Genomic DNA, 15906 nt, shown 5'->3' with positions numbered 1-15906 from the left:
GTGTCTGCGTGGGTTTCCTCCGGGTGGCTGTCTGTGAGGAGTGTGGTGTGTTCTCCCTGTGTCTGCGTGGGTTTCCTCCACGTGACTGTCTGTGAGGAGTGTGGTGTGTTCTCTCTGTGTCTGCGTGGGTTTCCTCCGGGTGACTGTCTGTGAGGAATGTGGTGTGTTCTCCCTGTGTCTGCGTGGGTTTTGTCCGGGTGACTGTCTGTGAGGAGTGTGGTGTGTTTTCCCTGTGTCTGCGTGGGTTTCCTCTGGGTGACTGTCTGTGAGGAGTGTGGTGTGTTCTCTCTGTGTCTGTGTGGGTTTCCTCCGGGTGACTTTCTGTGAGGAGTGTGGTGTGTTCTCCCTGTGTCTGCGTGGGTTTCCTCTGGGTGACTGTCTGTGAGGAGTGTGGTGTGTTCTCCCTGTGTCTGTGTGGGTTTCCTCCGGGTGACTGTCTGTGAGGAGTGTGGTGTGTTCTCCCTGTGTCTGCGTGGGTTTCCTCCGGGTGACTGTCTGTGAGGAGTGTGGTGTGTTCTCCCTGTGTCTGCGTGGGTTTCCTTCGGGTGACTTGTCTGTGAGGAGTGTGGTGTGTTCTCCCTGTGTCTGTGTGGGTTTCCTCCGGGTGACTGTCTGTGAGGAGTGTGGTGTGTTCTCCCTGTGTCTGCGTGGGTTTCCTCCGGGTGACTGTCTGTGAGGAGTGTGGTGTGTTCTCCCTGTGTCTGTGTGGGTTTCCTCCGGGTGACTGTCTGTGAGGAGTGTGGTGTGTTCTCCCTGTGTCTGCGTGGGTTTCCTCCGGGTGGCTGTCTGTGAGGAGTGTGGTGTGTTCTCCCTGTGTCTGTGTGGGTTTCCTCCACGTGACTGTCTGTGAAGAGTGTGGTGTGTTCTCTCTGTGTCTGCGTGGGTTTCCTCCGGGTGACTGTCTGTGAGGAGTGTGGTGTGTTCTCTCTGTGTCTGCGTGGGTTTCCTCCGGGTGACTGTCTGTGAGGAATGTGGTGTGTTCTCCCTGTGTCTGCGTGGGTTTTGTCCGGGTGACTGTCTGTGAGGAGTGTGGTGTGTTCTCCCTGTGTCTGCGTGGGTTTCCTCTGGGTGACTGTCTGTGAGGAGTGTGGTGTGTTCTCTCTGTGTCTGCGTGGGTTTCCTCCGGGTGACTTTCTGTGAGGAGTGTGGTGTGTTCTCCCCTGTGTCTGCGTGGGTTTCCTCTGGGTGACTGTCTGTGAGGAGTGTGGTGTGTTCTCTCTGTGTCTGCGTGGGTTTCCTCCAGGTGACTGTCTGTGAGGAGTGTGGTGTGTTCTCTCTGTGTCTGCGTGGGTTTCCTCCGGGTGGCTGTCTGTGAGGAGTGTGGTGTGTTCTCCCTGTGTCTGCGTGGGTTTCCTCCACGTGACTGTCTGTGAGGAGTGTGGTGTGTTCTCCCTGTGTCTGCGTGGGTTTCCTCCGGGTGACTGTCTGTGAGGAGTGTGGTGTGTTCTCCCTGTGTCTGCGTGGGTTTCCTCCGGGTGACTGTCTCTGAGGAGTGTGGTGTGTTCTCCCTGTGTCTGCGTGGGTTTCCTCCGGGTGACTGTCTGTGAGGGGTGTGGTGTGTTCTCTCTGTGTCTGCGTGGGTTTCCTCTGGGTGACTGTCTGTGAGGAGTGTGGTGTGTTCTCCCTGTGTCTGCGTGGGTTTCCTCCGGGTGACTTGTCTGTGAAGAGTGTGGTGTGTTCTCCCTGTGTCTGTGTGGGTTTCCTCCGGGTGACTGTCTGTGAGGAGTGTGGTGTGTTCTCCCTGTGTCTGCGTGGGTTTCCTCCGGGTGACTGTCTGTGAGGAGTGTGGTGTGTTCTCCCTGTGTCTGTGTGGGTTTCCTCCGGGTGACTGTCTGTGAGGAGTGTGGTGTGTTCTCCCTGTGTCTGCGTGGGTTTCCTCCGGGTGACTGTCTGTGAGGAGTGTGGTGTGTTCTCCCTGTGTCTGCGTGGGTTTCCTCCGGGTGACTGTCTGTGAGGAGTGTGGTGTGTTCTCCCTGTGTCTGCGTGGGTTTCCTCCCGGTGACTGTCTGTGAGGAGTGTGGTGTGTTCTCCCTGTGTCTGTGTGGGTTTCCTCCGGGTGACTGTCTGTGAGGAGTGTGGTGTGTTCTCCCTGTGTCTGCGTGGGTTTCCTCCGGGTGGCTGTCTGTGAGGAGTGTGGTGTGTTCTCCCTGTGTCTGCGTGGGTTTCCTCCACGTGACTGTCTGTGAGGAGTGTGGTGTGTTCTCTCTGTGTCTGCGTGGGTTTTGTCCGGGTGACTGTCTGTGAGGAGTGTGGTGTGTTTTCCCTGTGTCTGCGTGGGTTTCCTCTGGGTGACTGTCTGTGAGGAGTGTGGTGTGTTCTCTCTGTGTCTGTGTGGGTTTCCTCCGGGTGACTTTCTGTGAGGAGTGTGGTGTGTTCTCCCTGTGTCTGCGTGGGTTTCCTCTGGGTGACTGTCTGTGAGGAGTGTGGTGTGTTCTCCCTGTGTCTGTGTGGGTTTCCTCCGGGTGACTGTCTGTGAGGAGTGTGGTGTGTTCTCCCTGTGTCTGCGTGGGTTTCCTCCGGGTGACTGTCTGTGAGGAGTGTGGTGTGTTCTCCCTGTGTCTGCGTGGGTTTCCTCCGGGTGACTTGTCTGTGAGGAGTGTGGTGTGTTCTCCCTGTGTCTGTGTGGGTTTCCTCCGGGTGACTGTCTGTGAGGAGTGTGGTGTGTTCTCCCTGTGTCTGCGTGGGTTTCCTCCGGGTGACTGTCTGTGAGGAGTGTGGTGTGTTCTCCCTGTGTCTGTGTGGGTTTCCTCCGGGTGACTGTCTGTGAGGAGTGTGGTGTGTTCTCCCTGTGTCTGCGTGGGTTTCCTCCGGGTGGCTGTCTGTGAGGAGTGTGGTGTGTTCTCCCTGTGTCTGTGTGGGTTTCCTCTGGGTGACTGTCTGTGAGGAGTGTGGTGTGTTCTCTCTGTGTCTGCGTGGGTTTCCTCCGGGTGACTGTCTGTGAGGAGTGTGGTGTGTTCTCTCTGTGTCTGCGTGGGTTTCCTCCGGGTGACTGTCTGTGAGGAATGTGGTGTGTTCTCCCTGTGTCTGCGTGGGTTTTGTCCGGGTGACTGTCTGTGAGGAGTGTGGTGTGTTCTCCCTGTGTCTGCGTGGGTTTCCTCTGGGTGACTGTCTGTGAGGAGTGTGGTGTGTTCTCTCTGTGTCTGCGTGGGTTTCCTCCGGGTGACTTTCTGTGAGGAGTGTGGTGTGTTCTCCCTGTGTCTGCGTGGGTTTCCTCTGGGTGACTGTCTGTGAGGAGTGTGGTGTGTTCTCTCTGTGTCTGCGTTGGTTTCCTCCAGGTGACTGTCTGTGAGGAGTGTGGTGTGTTCTCTCTGTGTCTGCGTGGGTTTCCTCCGGGTGGCTGTCTTTGAGGAGTGTGGTGTGTTCTCCCTGTGTCTGCGTGGGTTTCCTCCACGTGACTGTCTGTGAGGAGTGTGGTGTGTTCTCTCTGTGTCTGCGTGGGTTTCCTCCGGGTGACTGTCTGTGAGGAATGTGGTGTGTTCTCCCTGTGTCTGCGTGGGTTTCCTCCGGGTGACTGTCTGTGAGGAGTGTGGTGTGTTCTCTCTGTGTCTGCGTGGGTTTCCTCCGGGTGACTTTCTGTGAGGAGTGTGGTGTGTTCTCCCTGTGTCTGCGTGGGTTTCCTCTGGGTGACTGTCTGTGAGGAGTGTGGTGTGTTCTCTCTGTGTCTGCGTGGGTTTCCTCCAGGTGACTGTCTGTGAGGAGTGTGGTGTGTTCTCTCTGTGTCTGTGTGTGTTTCCTCCGGGTGCTCCTGTTTCCTCCCACAGTCCAAAAACACACGTTGGTAGGTGGATTGGCAACTCAAAAAGTGTCTGTAGGTGTGAGTGTGTGAGTGATAGTGTGTGTGTGTTGCCCTGTGAAGGACTGGCGCCCCCTCCAGGGTGTATTCCCGCCTTGCGCCCAGTGATTCCGGGTAGGCTCCGGACCCACCGCGACCCTGAACTGGATAAGGGTTACAGACAAAGAATGAATATAAGTACACAGTTTAATAACTGTTTCTTGTTACAAACGTATTGAGTCATTTTCAACAAACAGAATAATTTTTTTTTTATTCCCTAAGTTTGAAATGTTATTTAAGTCAACACTGATAAAATATATTATGACAGTTTAAAGTGTTGCGCGGTTTCTGTATTGCACAGGTTGAACATGATTTCATCTACTATGTCCATGATGGCAGCGAGACCACAGCAGATAATTTCACACTGGTGGCGAATGACACAGACCTTCGTAAGCAGAGTCTTCCTCACATTATTCACGTGATGGTAACACCAGTAAATGACGAGCCTCCAATTATAACAGTCAACAGGATCCTGAGGGTGAGTTCCATGTGTAAACCTTTATTTTTCACACTGCTGAATTTACCCAGTGGTCAAACATAACTGCAGCATCTGCTTCTAATCTTCTGGGAAGGTGGATATGAGGTGTTTTTAATGGCATTCAGCAACGAGATCTGGACGGAAAAACGGCAATTACATATTATCCCTAAATCATACACCCATCATATGTTTGGACTTTATTAATATTTAATTAATAAATAGTTTATTCCTGTCTACACATGTTAGAGCTGAGGTGATTTGTTTTGCCTGTTATCTGTCTGCATTCTTAGCATTCCACACTTCACCCCCCTGCATGTATATTCAGAGGGCTTGTTTGTTATAGGGGCCCTGCAGTGTGTGTGTGCGTATATATATGTGTGTGTGTGGAGTTCTGTCATTCAGGTCCACTGTGTCCGAATGTGATGACTACATTAAGCTTTGATACACTTGGGATGTTTGTGTTTTTAAATAAACTGTAAATGTCAGCTGCTGTTTACTTTGTGTGAAATGAAGGCGGGACATAAATGGCCCAAAACTACTTAAATAATAAATCGTGTTTACATTAACTTTCCTTGAAAGTAGACACATCTTTTAAGGCTTTATCTGAGATGAGTGACATGACTTACCTATGACTTTTCTCTGCATCATATTTCGCCTCTGGACAAACCCTTGCTGGATAGTTGCAGTAGCTGAATATGTGTGGAGTGTGGAGCTGAAATGCTCAGTTTGACCAAAAGGGGGCTCAAGACGCACCACACACATCTTCACAGTAGGCAGTTTAACTCCTGAACTAAACCTCTGAACCATTCACCAAACAGTATTAAATCATAGAGGACTATGGGCTTTTAACTCAGTCTGACATTTTAAATGAGAAAAGTTAGTGTTTATTAATTTGATTATATCCTTTAACCTTTTGTTTTCTCCCACAATAAAAAAAACACATCCTGTGTGTAACTGTCCACGAGTGTGAGTGTGTGTGTGGCGGGGTGAGTGTGTGAAATTGTCTACAGGTGTGTTTGAGTGACTGGATGAGTGTGTGTAAGTGTCCACAGGTGTGAGTGTGTGTGTGTGACGAGGTGAGTGTGCGAAATTGTCTACAGGTGTGTTTGAGTGACTGAGTGAGTGTGTAACTGTCCACAGATGTGTGTGTGTGTGAGTGACTCTGTGAGTGTGTAACATCCACACGTGTCAGTGTATGAGTGCGTAGACAAGTGTGGGAATTGTCAACAGACGTGAGTGTGTGAGTGACTGTGTGAATGTGTGTTGCGACTGACTTGCCCCCAGTGAGTCTGAATATAAATGAATGAATGAATGAATGAAACAGTGAATCAATCAATTAATAAATGAATGGATTATGAACATACACAGAGACACTGAGAAATGAAAAAGAATATAAATTTCATCACTGGAACATAATACACTTTAGACAAAACAATTCCTTTTAAAAATAACAGTGTTAAAGTTGAAGTTAAATAATATCTGTTGTTATTTTATTTACACATTTAACTGTAAATGTTATATATGATTAAATGAGGTTACAATGAGGGAATGATTAGAGGCATGTTTTTGAAGACTGTAAAGACATGTCATCGCTGTAGGTGTGGGTGGACTCTGTCACTGAAATCACCACAGAGGAGCTGAGCGCTGAGGATCGTGACTCACCTCCGGAGAGTCTGGAGTTTATCATCACTCCCCCAAGCAATGGGCACCTGGCCCTGAAGAGCGCCCCCTCCAGGCCTGTCCTTAACTTCACCCAGACCCACATCCTGCATGGCCGGCTGGTGTTTGTCCACAGTGGTGAGTGGTACAGCACCTTTGAATCACTTTAGGAGAGCATTTGGACAATAGTAAGTAAGTAATTCGTTTATTTAACGACACCAACAGGAGCCTTGTCTGGTGGGTTCCACTTCCAAGTCAATGACGGAGTAAACTTTGCCCCACGGCAAATCTTCAGCATCACAGCCAAACCTCTGGTTCTCAGCCTCGAGAGAAACCGCCAGCTAAAGGTGTTTCCAGGTAATGCTTGAATGACAGTGTCCTGTTATAGTAAAAGTCAGCAGGAGTAGGAAACACGTCTGTTTCTAAGGTATGAAGATAAGCCTGTGAAACATTTGCTGACCGGTTCTTTTAAATTCAGGTTCCTCAAATGTGATTTCTGTGGAAGACTTGTTGATCGTCACCAATGACTATGAAGACGTTCATGGGAATCGCACCATCGTTTATTCGGTCACTTCTCCTCCAAAACTGGGCCGACTGGTCAGGATACAGGAAGACAATTCCACCGAGACGAAGCAAATATCTGCATTTACTCAAAACATGGTGTGTTTAATCTGGAGATGAGTTTTAATATTGCATTTTTTATTATTGTGTAAGAATAGAGCAATGACAGAGATTTGAAAATGAAGGGATGATTAGTTAAGAATACGTTACTTAAAGAAAAGTTTATATTATATAATGACTGGCTTAAATAAGGCAGTGAAGGTGTTTTAATGATAGATATATAATGCTTTAAGTGTGGTTGGTTCTGCCATTGCTTTTTTCAAATACAATATTTCACTCATTCATTCGTTTTCTGTAACACGTTCATCCTTGCTAGGGTTGCAGTGTGTCTAAAGACCACACTGGGTGCAAGGCAAGAACACACCATGGACAGTGTGGCGAACATTTTTGAACATTCATTCATTGTCTGTAACTCTTATCCAGTTCAGGGTCGCAGTGGGTCCAGTGCAAGGTGGGAACACACCCTTCATAGGGCAACACACACACTCACACATTCACTCACACCTACGGACACTTTTGAGTCGCCAATCCACCTACCAACATGTGTTTTTGGACTGTGGGAGAAAACCAGAGCACCCGGAGGAAACCCCTGCAGACACAGGGAGAACACACCACACTCCTCACAGACAGTCACCCGGAGGAAACCCACGCAGACACAGGGAGAACACACCACACTCCTCAGAGACAGTCACCCGGAGGAAACCCACACAGACACAGAGAGGACACACCACACTCCTCAGAGACAGTCACCCGGAGGAAACCCACACAGACACAGGGAGAACACACCACACTCTTCACAGACAGTCACCCGGAGGAAACCCACACAGACACAGAGAGGACACACCACACTCCTCACAGACAGTCACCCGGAGGAAACCCACGCAGACACTGGGAGAACACACCACACTCCTCACAGTCACCTGGAGGAAACCCACTCAGACACAGGGAGAACACACCACACTCCTCACAGACAGTCACCCGGAGGAAACCCACACAGACACAGGGAGAACACACCACACTCCTCAGAGACAGTCACCCGGAGGAAACCCACACAGACACAGAGAGGACACACCACACTCCTCACAGACAGTCACCCGGAGGAAACCCACGCAGACACAGGGAGAACACACCACACTCCTCAGAGACAGTCACCCGGAGGAAACCCACACAGACACAGGGAGAACACACCACACTCTTCACAGAGAGTCACCCGGAGGAAACCCACACAGACACAGAGAGGACACACCACACTCCTCACAGACAGTCACCCGGAGGAAACCCACGCAGACACTGGGAGAACACACCACACTCCTCACAGTCACCTGGAGGAAACCCACTCAGACACAGGGAGAACACACCACACTCCTCACAGACAGTCACCCGGAGGAAACCCACACAGACACCGAGAGAACACACCACACTCCTCACAGACAGTCACCCGGAGGAAATCCACGCAGACACAGGGAGAACACACCACACTCCTCACAGACAGTCACCCGGAAGAAACCCACGCAGACATGGAGAGAACACACCACACTCCTCACAGACAGTCACCCGGAGAAAACCTACGTGGACACAGGGAGAACACACCACACTCCTCACAGACAGTCACCCAGAGGAAACCCACGTGGACACAGGAAGAACACACCACACTCCTCACAGACAGTCACCCGGAGGAAACCCACGCGGACACAGGGAGAACACACCACACTCCTCACAGACAGTCACTCGGAGGAAACCCACGCAGACACAGGGAGAACACACCACACTCCTCACAGACAGTCACCTGGAGAAAACCCACGCAGACACAGGGAGAACACACCACACTCCTCACAGACAGTCACCCGGAGAAAACCCACGCAGACACAGGGAGAACACACCACACTCCTCACAGACAGTCACCCGGAGGAAACCCACGCAAACACAAGGAGAACACACCACACTCCTCACAGACAGTCACCCGGAGGAAACCTACGCAGACGCAGGGAGAACACACCACACTCCTCACAGACAGTCACCCGGAGGAAACCCACACAGACACAGGGAGAACACACCACACTCCTCACAGACAGTCACCCGGAGCGGGACTCGAACGCACAACCTCCAGGAGCTGTGTGACTGCGACACCTACCTGCTGCACCACCGTGCCGCCCTATTTTTGATATGCTATTAGGAAAATACATTTCTGTAATAATTCTGTAACTCACTAATGTAAACCCAGGTACTTGCTTGGGAAAAAACACACAGTTATTTCAACAATTAAGCAAGAGACAAACGTATCTTTTATACACTGATAGGAAATGGCAGATTTAAACAAATACACTCTAACTATTCTTGGTTGTGTTCCCCAGGTGAAGGCAGGTGTGGTCCTGTATGAACACACTGAACCGGTGGGATGGGCAGCAACAGACTCCTTCACCTTCATTGCATTTTCTCCTCCTGCATCACTCTCACCTCACGCCTTCAACATCCAGATCTCCTATGATAACACAGGCCCAGAGCACAGAACTGTCCTGCTCGCCAACAGCGGTAACACACTGTTATTGTTGTGCATTATTGTTAACATTCTCAGATATGAACTGGACCTAGTACGATCACTGTTAACTGCCACAGTCATTGCCATAATGCCCAAGCTTTTCTTCCTTTGTGTGTTTGCAATATCAGGTGCTGTTGTGGCTGAAGGCAGTCGCGTCACAATAGATAAGTCAAAGCTGGATGCCTCAAACCTTTTGGGAAAGCTGCCTGAAGAAGAGCGCCACTCCTATGAGATCTGGTATGGGGTCAGCACACCTCCTCACTATGGTACCATCGTCGTAGGTGAGCGCAACCTGACTCGTGAGAAACCTAACTTCTCTCAGTTTATCCTCAACAAGTTCGGAATCACGTATGTGCACGACGACTCTGAGACCACGTCTGACAGCTTCAGCTTTGACGTGTGGTTGAATCACAAAGGGAAACCTACCCAGCGACCACAGGACGCTGACCTAATGGTGTCTGAGTCGTTCAATATCACTGTGATGCCTGTAAATGATCAGCCACCCTTTTTTAAAACTCTAGCTCCTGGTCTGAGGGTGATCAAAGGGGACACTATAGCACTGGGACCAGAAAATCTTCACGTAGACGACCTGGACACGCCCCCTGAGGATATCCACTACACTGTAATTAGCAAGCCCAACAACGGCTTCCTGGCCCTACAGGAGAGGTTAAATGAGTCAACGGTCACTTTCACTCAGGAAGACCTGAACGAAGGAAGAGTTTACTTCGTTCAAGTTGGCCATCCCACCTCAGGCATATTCTACTTCAGTGTAACCGATGGATTCCATCATCCACTCTACAAGCTCTTCAACTTAGAAGTTGACAACATCACCATCAGTTTGGTAAATAACACTGGACTGTCTCTTCTTCAAGGGGAGACTGTGGCAAACCTGACTCTTCAGCACCTGGCTGCAGTAAGCAACAAGAAAAACTTGACCATAAGATATCACGTTACATCACCACCCAATCACGGCCGGCTCATGGTTATGGACGAGGTAGCCATATGCTTTGATCAAGAGGATCTTCGGTTGGGGAAGATATCGTACCACATGACGGATTTGTCCTCCTCCCAGGACAGCTTTGAGTTGGCTCTTCTTACTCCTGAGAGCAACTTGACCAATCAGATGGTCAACATCACAGTCAAACCACTGATCCACCTTGGGGACCATGTCCGAATCGCTGATGGTGTCCCCGTTAAGCTGAGAAAGGATGTTCTGGATGCCACAGAGCTGGCTTCCATCAGTGCTAGTGACCCGGTCTTTGAAATCATTATTCCACCGAAACATGGCAAGCTGGTAAAGGCTGGTTATGTCATTGGTGGACGTTCCCAGGCTGTGGAGTCATTCTCCTTTACAGACATCGAACAAGGGAGGGTTGCCATTGAGGAGCACATCAACTACACTGCTATATATGACAATGCAACAGCAGTCAGGCAGAACATAACACCTAATGTACTTAATGACTCATTTGTTTTCCTTCTGAAGGCAGAGAATGTCCAGCCTGCCAAAGGAGAGTTTGTTTACGACGTTTTACCCTATGACCCAAAGACAGGAAAACATGTCATTGCAGAGACTCCAGTGCAACCAACCAGGCATCCTTCAGTTAACAGAACCACCAATGCTGTGTCCTCCATCAACCAGCCATCACATACTCATCCAACCACAAGGCCACATAGGATCCCTCCAAAGACCAGATCGAGGCATCGTTTGGGGAACCACACACGAGGTAAGACCACATTTTCCACTGTACCAAAGAGCACATCGGGCAAAAGCAACAATCCCCTCAGTAACACTCCAGTCAGAGTGGAGTCTCTTCCAAGGCCTGCATCCGACCCTCTGCTAATCATCCTGCCCTTCCTGGCCTGCCTTCTTCTCATCGTCATCCTGGTCGTCCTCATCCTGGTGTTCAGGCACAGAAGAGAGAAGCGAGCTCAGCCTGCCATGATCCCTGGTCTAACAGAGAGCTCTAGGGAGGAGGTTTTGCAACACAGCCCCTATCTGGGACAGCCTGAGAGAAGCCTAACCGTCCCTTCTGTTGTAGTGACCCCTCTTACTCCGAGGTGTCCTATAAGCCCTCTTCTAGAGCCAGTGCACAGCGCTGCCCTGGTACCAGCAATAGGTCCCCCTGACCCCCCACTACTTCTCTGCACCTGGACCGCCATTAACCAGGAGAGTTCTCATCAGTGTGCACCTTCCTCACCAACACTCAGACAGAATCAGTACTGGGTTTGACGTAAACCTTCTGACCGATGACTGAACTGTGACTATTTCAGTGAACACAGCTGATTGTGAACACACTGTTATACAAATATGCATTTTTTTATTATAAAAAGAGGCATACGTGTCTTTTGGTCTGTTAAGTTTTCGCTGTCTCCCAGTGAGTCCAAGTGTTATTAAGCTGTTAACGCTCCTGGAATTTGCTTCAAGCCTGGAGTGCTTTTCAGGCATTCTTTCAATGCAGATTTTGGGCAAACAAGACAAGCCCCTCAGGAGCACTCCTGTCAGTGTGAAGTCTCTGCCCAGGCCTGCATCTGGCACTCTGCCTTTTATCCTTCTCCTGCCCTCCCTGGCTTGCCTCCTTCTCATTGTCTTCCTGGTTGACCTCATCTCGCTTTTCAGAGAAGCAAGCTCAGCCTGCCCTGATTCCACATCGAACCGAGACCTCTGGGGAGGACGTTTTGCAGCATAGCCACTTCCTAGGAGGGCTTTTTGACCAAAATTAATCATCCAATCAATTGTAGTGACCACACTCAGACTGTGGCGTCCTCTAAGTAAGGTTTTAGAGGCTCTGCATGGTGCAATACCAGCCATGATACCTACTGACCTCCAGGGATCATTGGTGCTCTGTTTCCACCCAAACAGGATCAGACAGAATCAATACCGGGTTTGACCCAAGCTTTCTGACCACTGATTTAACTGAGACTGGTTCAGTGGACACAGCTGATACAGGATATAGCACCTCTGCACTGTCACAGAAATATGAAAACAGATTTAACTGAAATCCCTTGAGGCCTGCTGAGTTTTTAACCTCAGCAGAAGTGTTCCCCAACCCATTGTAGCTGGCACTTACTTTGGATCTCGTTTTTCTTTTTTTTTCTTTTTGGGCTTACTTTCAACTCAGATACTTATTGCCAAATAGTTTTACTGTTACACCCGGAGTGTTTGAGCCAAGTCAGTTTGTTAAAGCATTGTGCAGCTGCGTTTTAATGTTCATGAAATTGATAATCTGATCACTCAGCATGTATCATAGTGATATTATTGAAGGGCACTGTACTGATGTATGATTTCACAAAGATCAGCAAGTAACGCCAGCCTCCACTACCACATCCACAATTTGTAATTGTGCAATGGTTTTGGTTGTAATTTCTTACACGGTTCTTGTAAAATTCTCTACTTGTTTTTGCTCTGTTGTGTTTGACTGTATTTTTTATATATATTTACCTTGTATTTATAAATGTAGCTGGACTAAAGATCAATACGTGCGTTGATCTTTAGTTGAAATCTGTGTAGAAAAGTGACTGTTGGAATCAATTACACGTTACTAAATTTACTGTTTTGTTTAAATTAGTAACATATGCTTAATTCACTCAAGGCAGTTGCACTGTGTCCTCAAGTTCACTAATTGTGTTTTATAGAGTATTTTTCCCACTAACTCTTTGAGTAACAGCAGTTAAAGGATTGTGGGTTGAAGTTAAAGTTTCTGTTCACATACCATAGCTTTTTCCAAAAACTGACTTGATTTTTTTGAGAAAAGTGGGGTTAACACTGGTAATGTAAATTAATTTTTACGCAGTTTGGACTTGGTTTATTGGTCCATAAATCTATAGATATTTACAGTGATCAAAAGCACAGCTCATATTTACACAGTGTTAAATGTAGAAGGTTATGAGGTCTTCAAACAAAACAACTTTGGTAAAAAAGAAAGGAGGCATGTGTTCTGAATTGTGTCCTCCTTCCTCTTACTGTAAGCGAATTAATCACGTTCCGAAAGAGTAGTCTCAAGACCACAGGTGCAGGATTAAAGACAGAAGTGAAACTTTCGAAACTGTTTTTTTTTACTTTCAAGAAGTATCTTATCATTCAGTTACTTATTTTGTGTCAGTAGAGGGTTTGGCTGGTTATTATTATCAGTAACAAGTTTCAGACCCAAAGTCACAGCGCTGCACAGATTACTGTTTGTCTGCTGTAACACAGCTGGAGACCCTAGGTTCCTATCAGCACCAGTTCAGAGTCAGTTTCTCTACAACACACTGATTTACTTCAAACCACTCTCAGTGATGTTTATGGGACATTGCTGTCTCAAGGGACTAAATCATAGCAGTTTAGAGAAGAGGGCCTAGGACTGAAAGGTCATTGCTTTGAGAAAATTAAGGGCGGTGGGAGTGAAGGAACAGCACTGACCTCCGAGGCGTCCTTGAGCAAGGCAACAAACTCAGTGCTCCCTGGGCGCCGGGGATGGATGCCTGCCGCTCTGGGTGTGTGTTCACAGCCCCTAGTGCACTACTGTGTGTTTGTGTGTAAATGCAGAAGACACATTTTGTCGTACATTGTACAATGAATTGTGTGGTAATTGTGTGATAGGCCAAGAATTATTTATATTTATTGTTTTTTAAACTTTAATTCATTTATGTTGTGTAAGCATTTCATCCTACCTGCTATCACTGGGCGCAAGGCAGGAACACACCCTGGACATCCAGTCACTCACACATTTACACCTGTGGACAATTACAAACCTAACATAATTGATTTTGGACTGTGGGAGGGTACCAGAGCACCTGGCGGACACCCACAGAGACACAGGGAAACCACACCATTCTCCTCAAAGTCAACGACCTGCAGCGAGGACTGAACCCAGGACCGCGGGACCCTGGAGCTGTGCGGCAGTGACGCTACCTGTTTTTATAAGAGAATAAATACAATGTGGTTACGCGAATTGGTGTGTGGTGACATTAGGTCCTAAGACCTTTGATAAAAGCGTTAACAATGCTTGGATGATGACTTGCTGTTTGTTTAACCCATTAAACTCTTAATGCTAATTACTCAGTAATGACATGGAACGCAATGCAAGTTATTATTTATGTTACAGAGCTTATAATTTATAAAAGAGAGGAACTGAAGCCTGGACCTTTCTGTAGCTTAGGTGCATTTAAAAATGCATTCACTTTAAAGCAACCTTGCCATTATTCTCTTCTGTAAAACAAAACCTACGCTCACGCTGATCACGCTGAGATGTTTAATGCTAAATTGCATATGTTCAACAAAACTGCTCTGAATTATTCCATGACCAGTGTGATTGGTATGTTTGGAAAGAATAAGAGAGGTGTGGTGCTGAATTCTTCAGTGGTTGAGTGCTTGTCTCTCCATGAGTTTGTGTGTGTGTGTGTGTGTGTGTGTGTGTGTGGAAAGAAAGGTGAACGTTAGCCCTTGTAAATAATTCAGCTGCAGTGTGCAGAGCTGCTCTGTGGCCTGCAGTAGACATGGAATCTCTTCTCCTGCTGACCAGTCCTGCACCTCTGTCCACTACCAGCAATGTGTCCTACACAGTTAATAATGCACTGTGTTTCTGGTAGTTGTTTTATATCCAGTACATGTTAAAAGGAGATTCCACCAACTTTTCAAAAGTTCTGCATGGGTGAGACTAATCCAAAATGCTTGGGTCCATTGCAGAGAAACCTAGAGATTCCAATTTTTGTTCCAGTGGTGGTAACTGTAACCCACCATTCATACGTATTGAGACACTTTAGACAGTAAAGGCTAAGCACCACTTAATGGACCTCCATGAATATTTCACATTATTTTTAAAACGGACAATTTTATTAAATTGACGGAAAAACCCGAGCTCACTACGGAAATTCTTGAACGTGACCGTGACGTCACTGGTGGACGACAGCTGAACAACGCGGCGGTAAAACACCGTTATGACTGACTGTTATGACAGTATCTAGCTAAATAACCAACATTATTCATGACAATAGCCTAGCAATAAGCTAAACTCAAATGTAGAGGTACCGTTATTCTTGTAAATGTGATCAAAGTCGAACTCGAATTCATCCGACACTATAAACCTCCGTAATGCAGCTACGTAGCCGAGTATAATCTGAGCCACCGAGTTTAGCGAGTCAAGCTAACGTTAACTAACACCAACTAAAACAGGCGAAGTGAGTGTCCTTACCCTGTTTACCTCCATGTTACAGAGGCTCTTGAACACCTTTCGTTGGTGTCCTTACATGCCCATATTGTTGGAAAAGCCCCAGTGAAATGAGCTACAGATAACGGAGTGACAAATTTAGTCCATGTTCTGGATATTGTGGGATCTTTGGGCCATTTGTTCACAGATGTCCCACTGTACATTGAATGATTGCAGCCAAAAACAACACACCTTTTCGTCATTTTGCATTAAATTAAGTGCAGCTTCTAGAGTTGTTGTCCACCATCTACGTCACAGGCAAGACGCCTATTAGAGTTTCCCAACACCGTTGGGGGGGGGGGCAACTGTCTTTTAAACCTTATTCCTTCAATTAGTAAGAAATAACATGTTTTCTGACGATCAATAAACACAAGTTAGGAACTCAAACTCCACTGTATTTATTTGTTTGACACTTTCATAAAGCTGCTGCTCAGCCTTTAAACTCCTTCAGAAGTCTGGTTCCAATCACTGTGGGCAATTCTGGCTCCGAGGTTTCTTCAGAACACTTCATATCAAACCACTGTGAATGACTTTGCTTAGGGGTTGATGACATAACCTTTCATACACTTTGAAAACTAGCTGGAATTCCTCTTTA

General features: G+C 47.6%; 1 protein-coding gene across 1 annotated transcript in view; it reads left to right on the top strand.

Moving 5' to 3' along the window:
- Nucleotides 1–11432, top strand: part of LOC136675154 (chondroitin sulfate proteoglycan 4-like) — a 31186-nt gene extending 19754 nt beyond the window's left edge. The window contains exons 5-10 of the mRNA XM_066651579.1: nt 4134–4310; nt 5909–6107; nt 6195–6326; nt 6448–6629; nt 8942–9119; nt 9255–11432. Of these exons, the coding sequence (XP_066507676.1) occupies nt 4134–4310; nt 5909–6107; nt 6195–6326; nt 6448–6629; nt 8942–9119; nt 9255–11356 (2970 nt within the window). The 3' untranslated portion in view covers nt 11357–11432. The remainder of the gene's footprint in view (nt 1–4133; nt 4311–5908; nt 6108–6194; nt 6327–6447; nt 6630–8941; nt 9120–9254) is intronic.
- Nucleotides 11433–15906: the final 4474 nt, after the last annotated feature.

The sequence above is a fragment of the Hoplias malabaricus genome, chromosome 18 (genome assembly GCF_029633855.1).
Source record: "Hoplias malabaricus isolate fHopMal1 chromosome 18, fHopMal1.hap1, whole genome shotgun sequence".
NCBI lineage: Eukaryota > Metazoa > Chordata > Actinopteri > Characiformes > Erythrinidae > Hoplias > Hoplias malabaricus.
The sequence above is the reverse complement of the archived record's forward strand: the minus strand, read 5'-3'. Positions and strand labels throughout refer to the sequence as shown.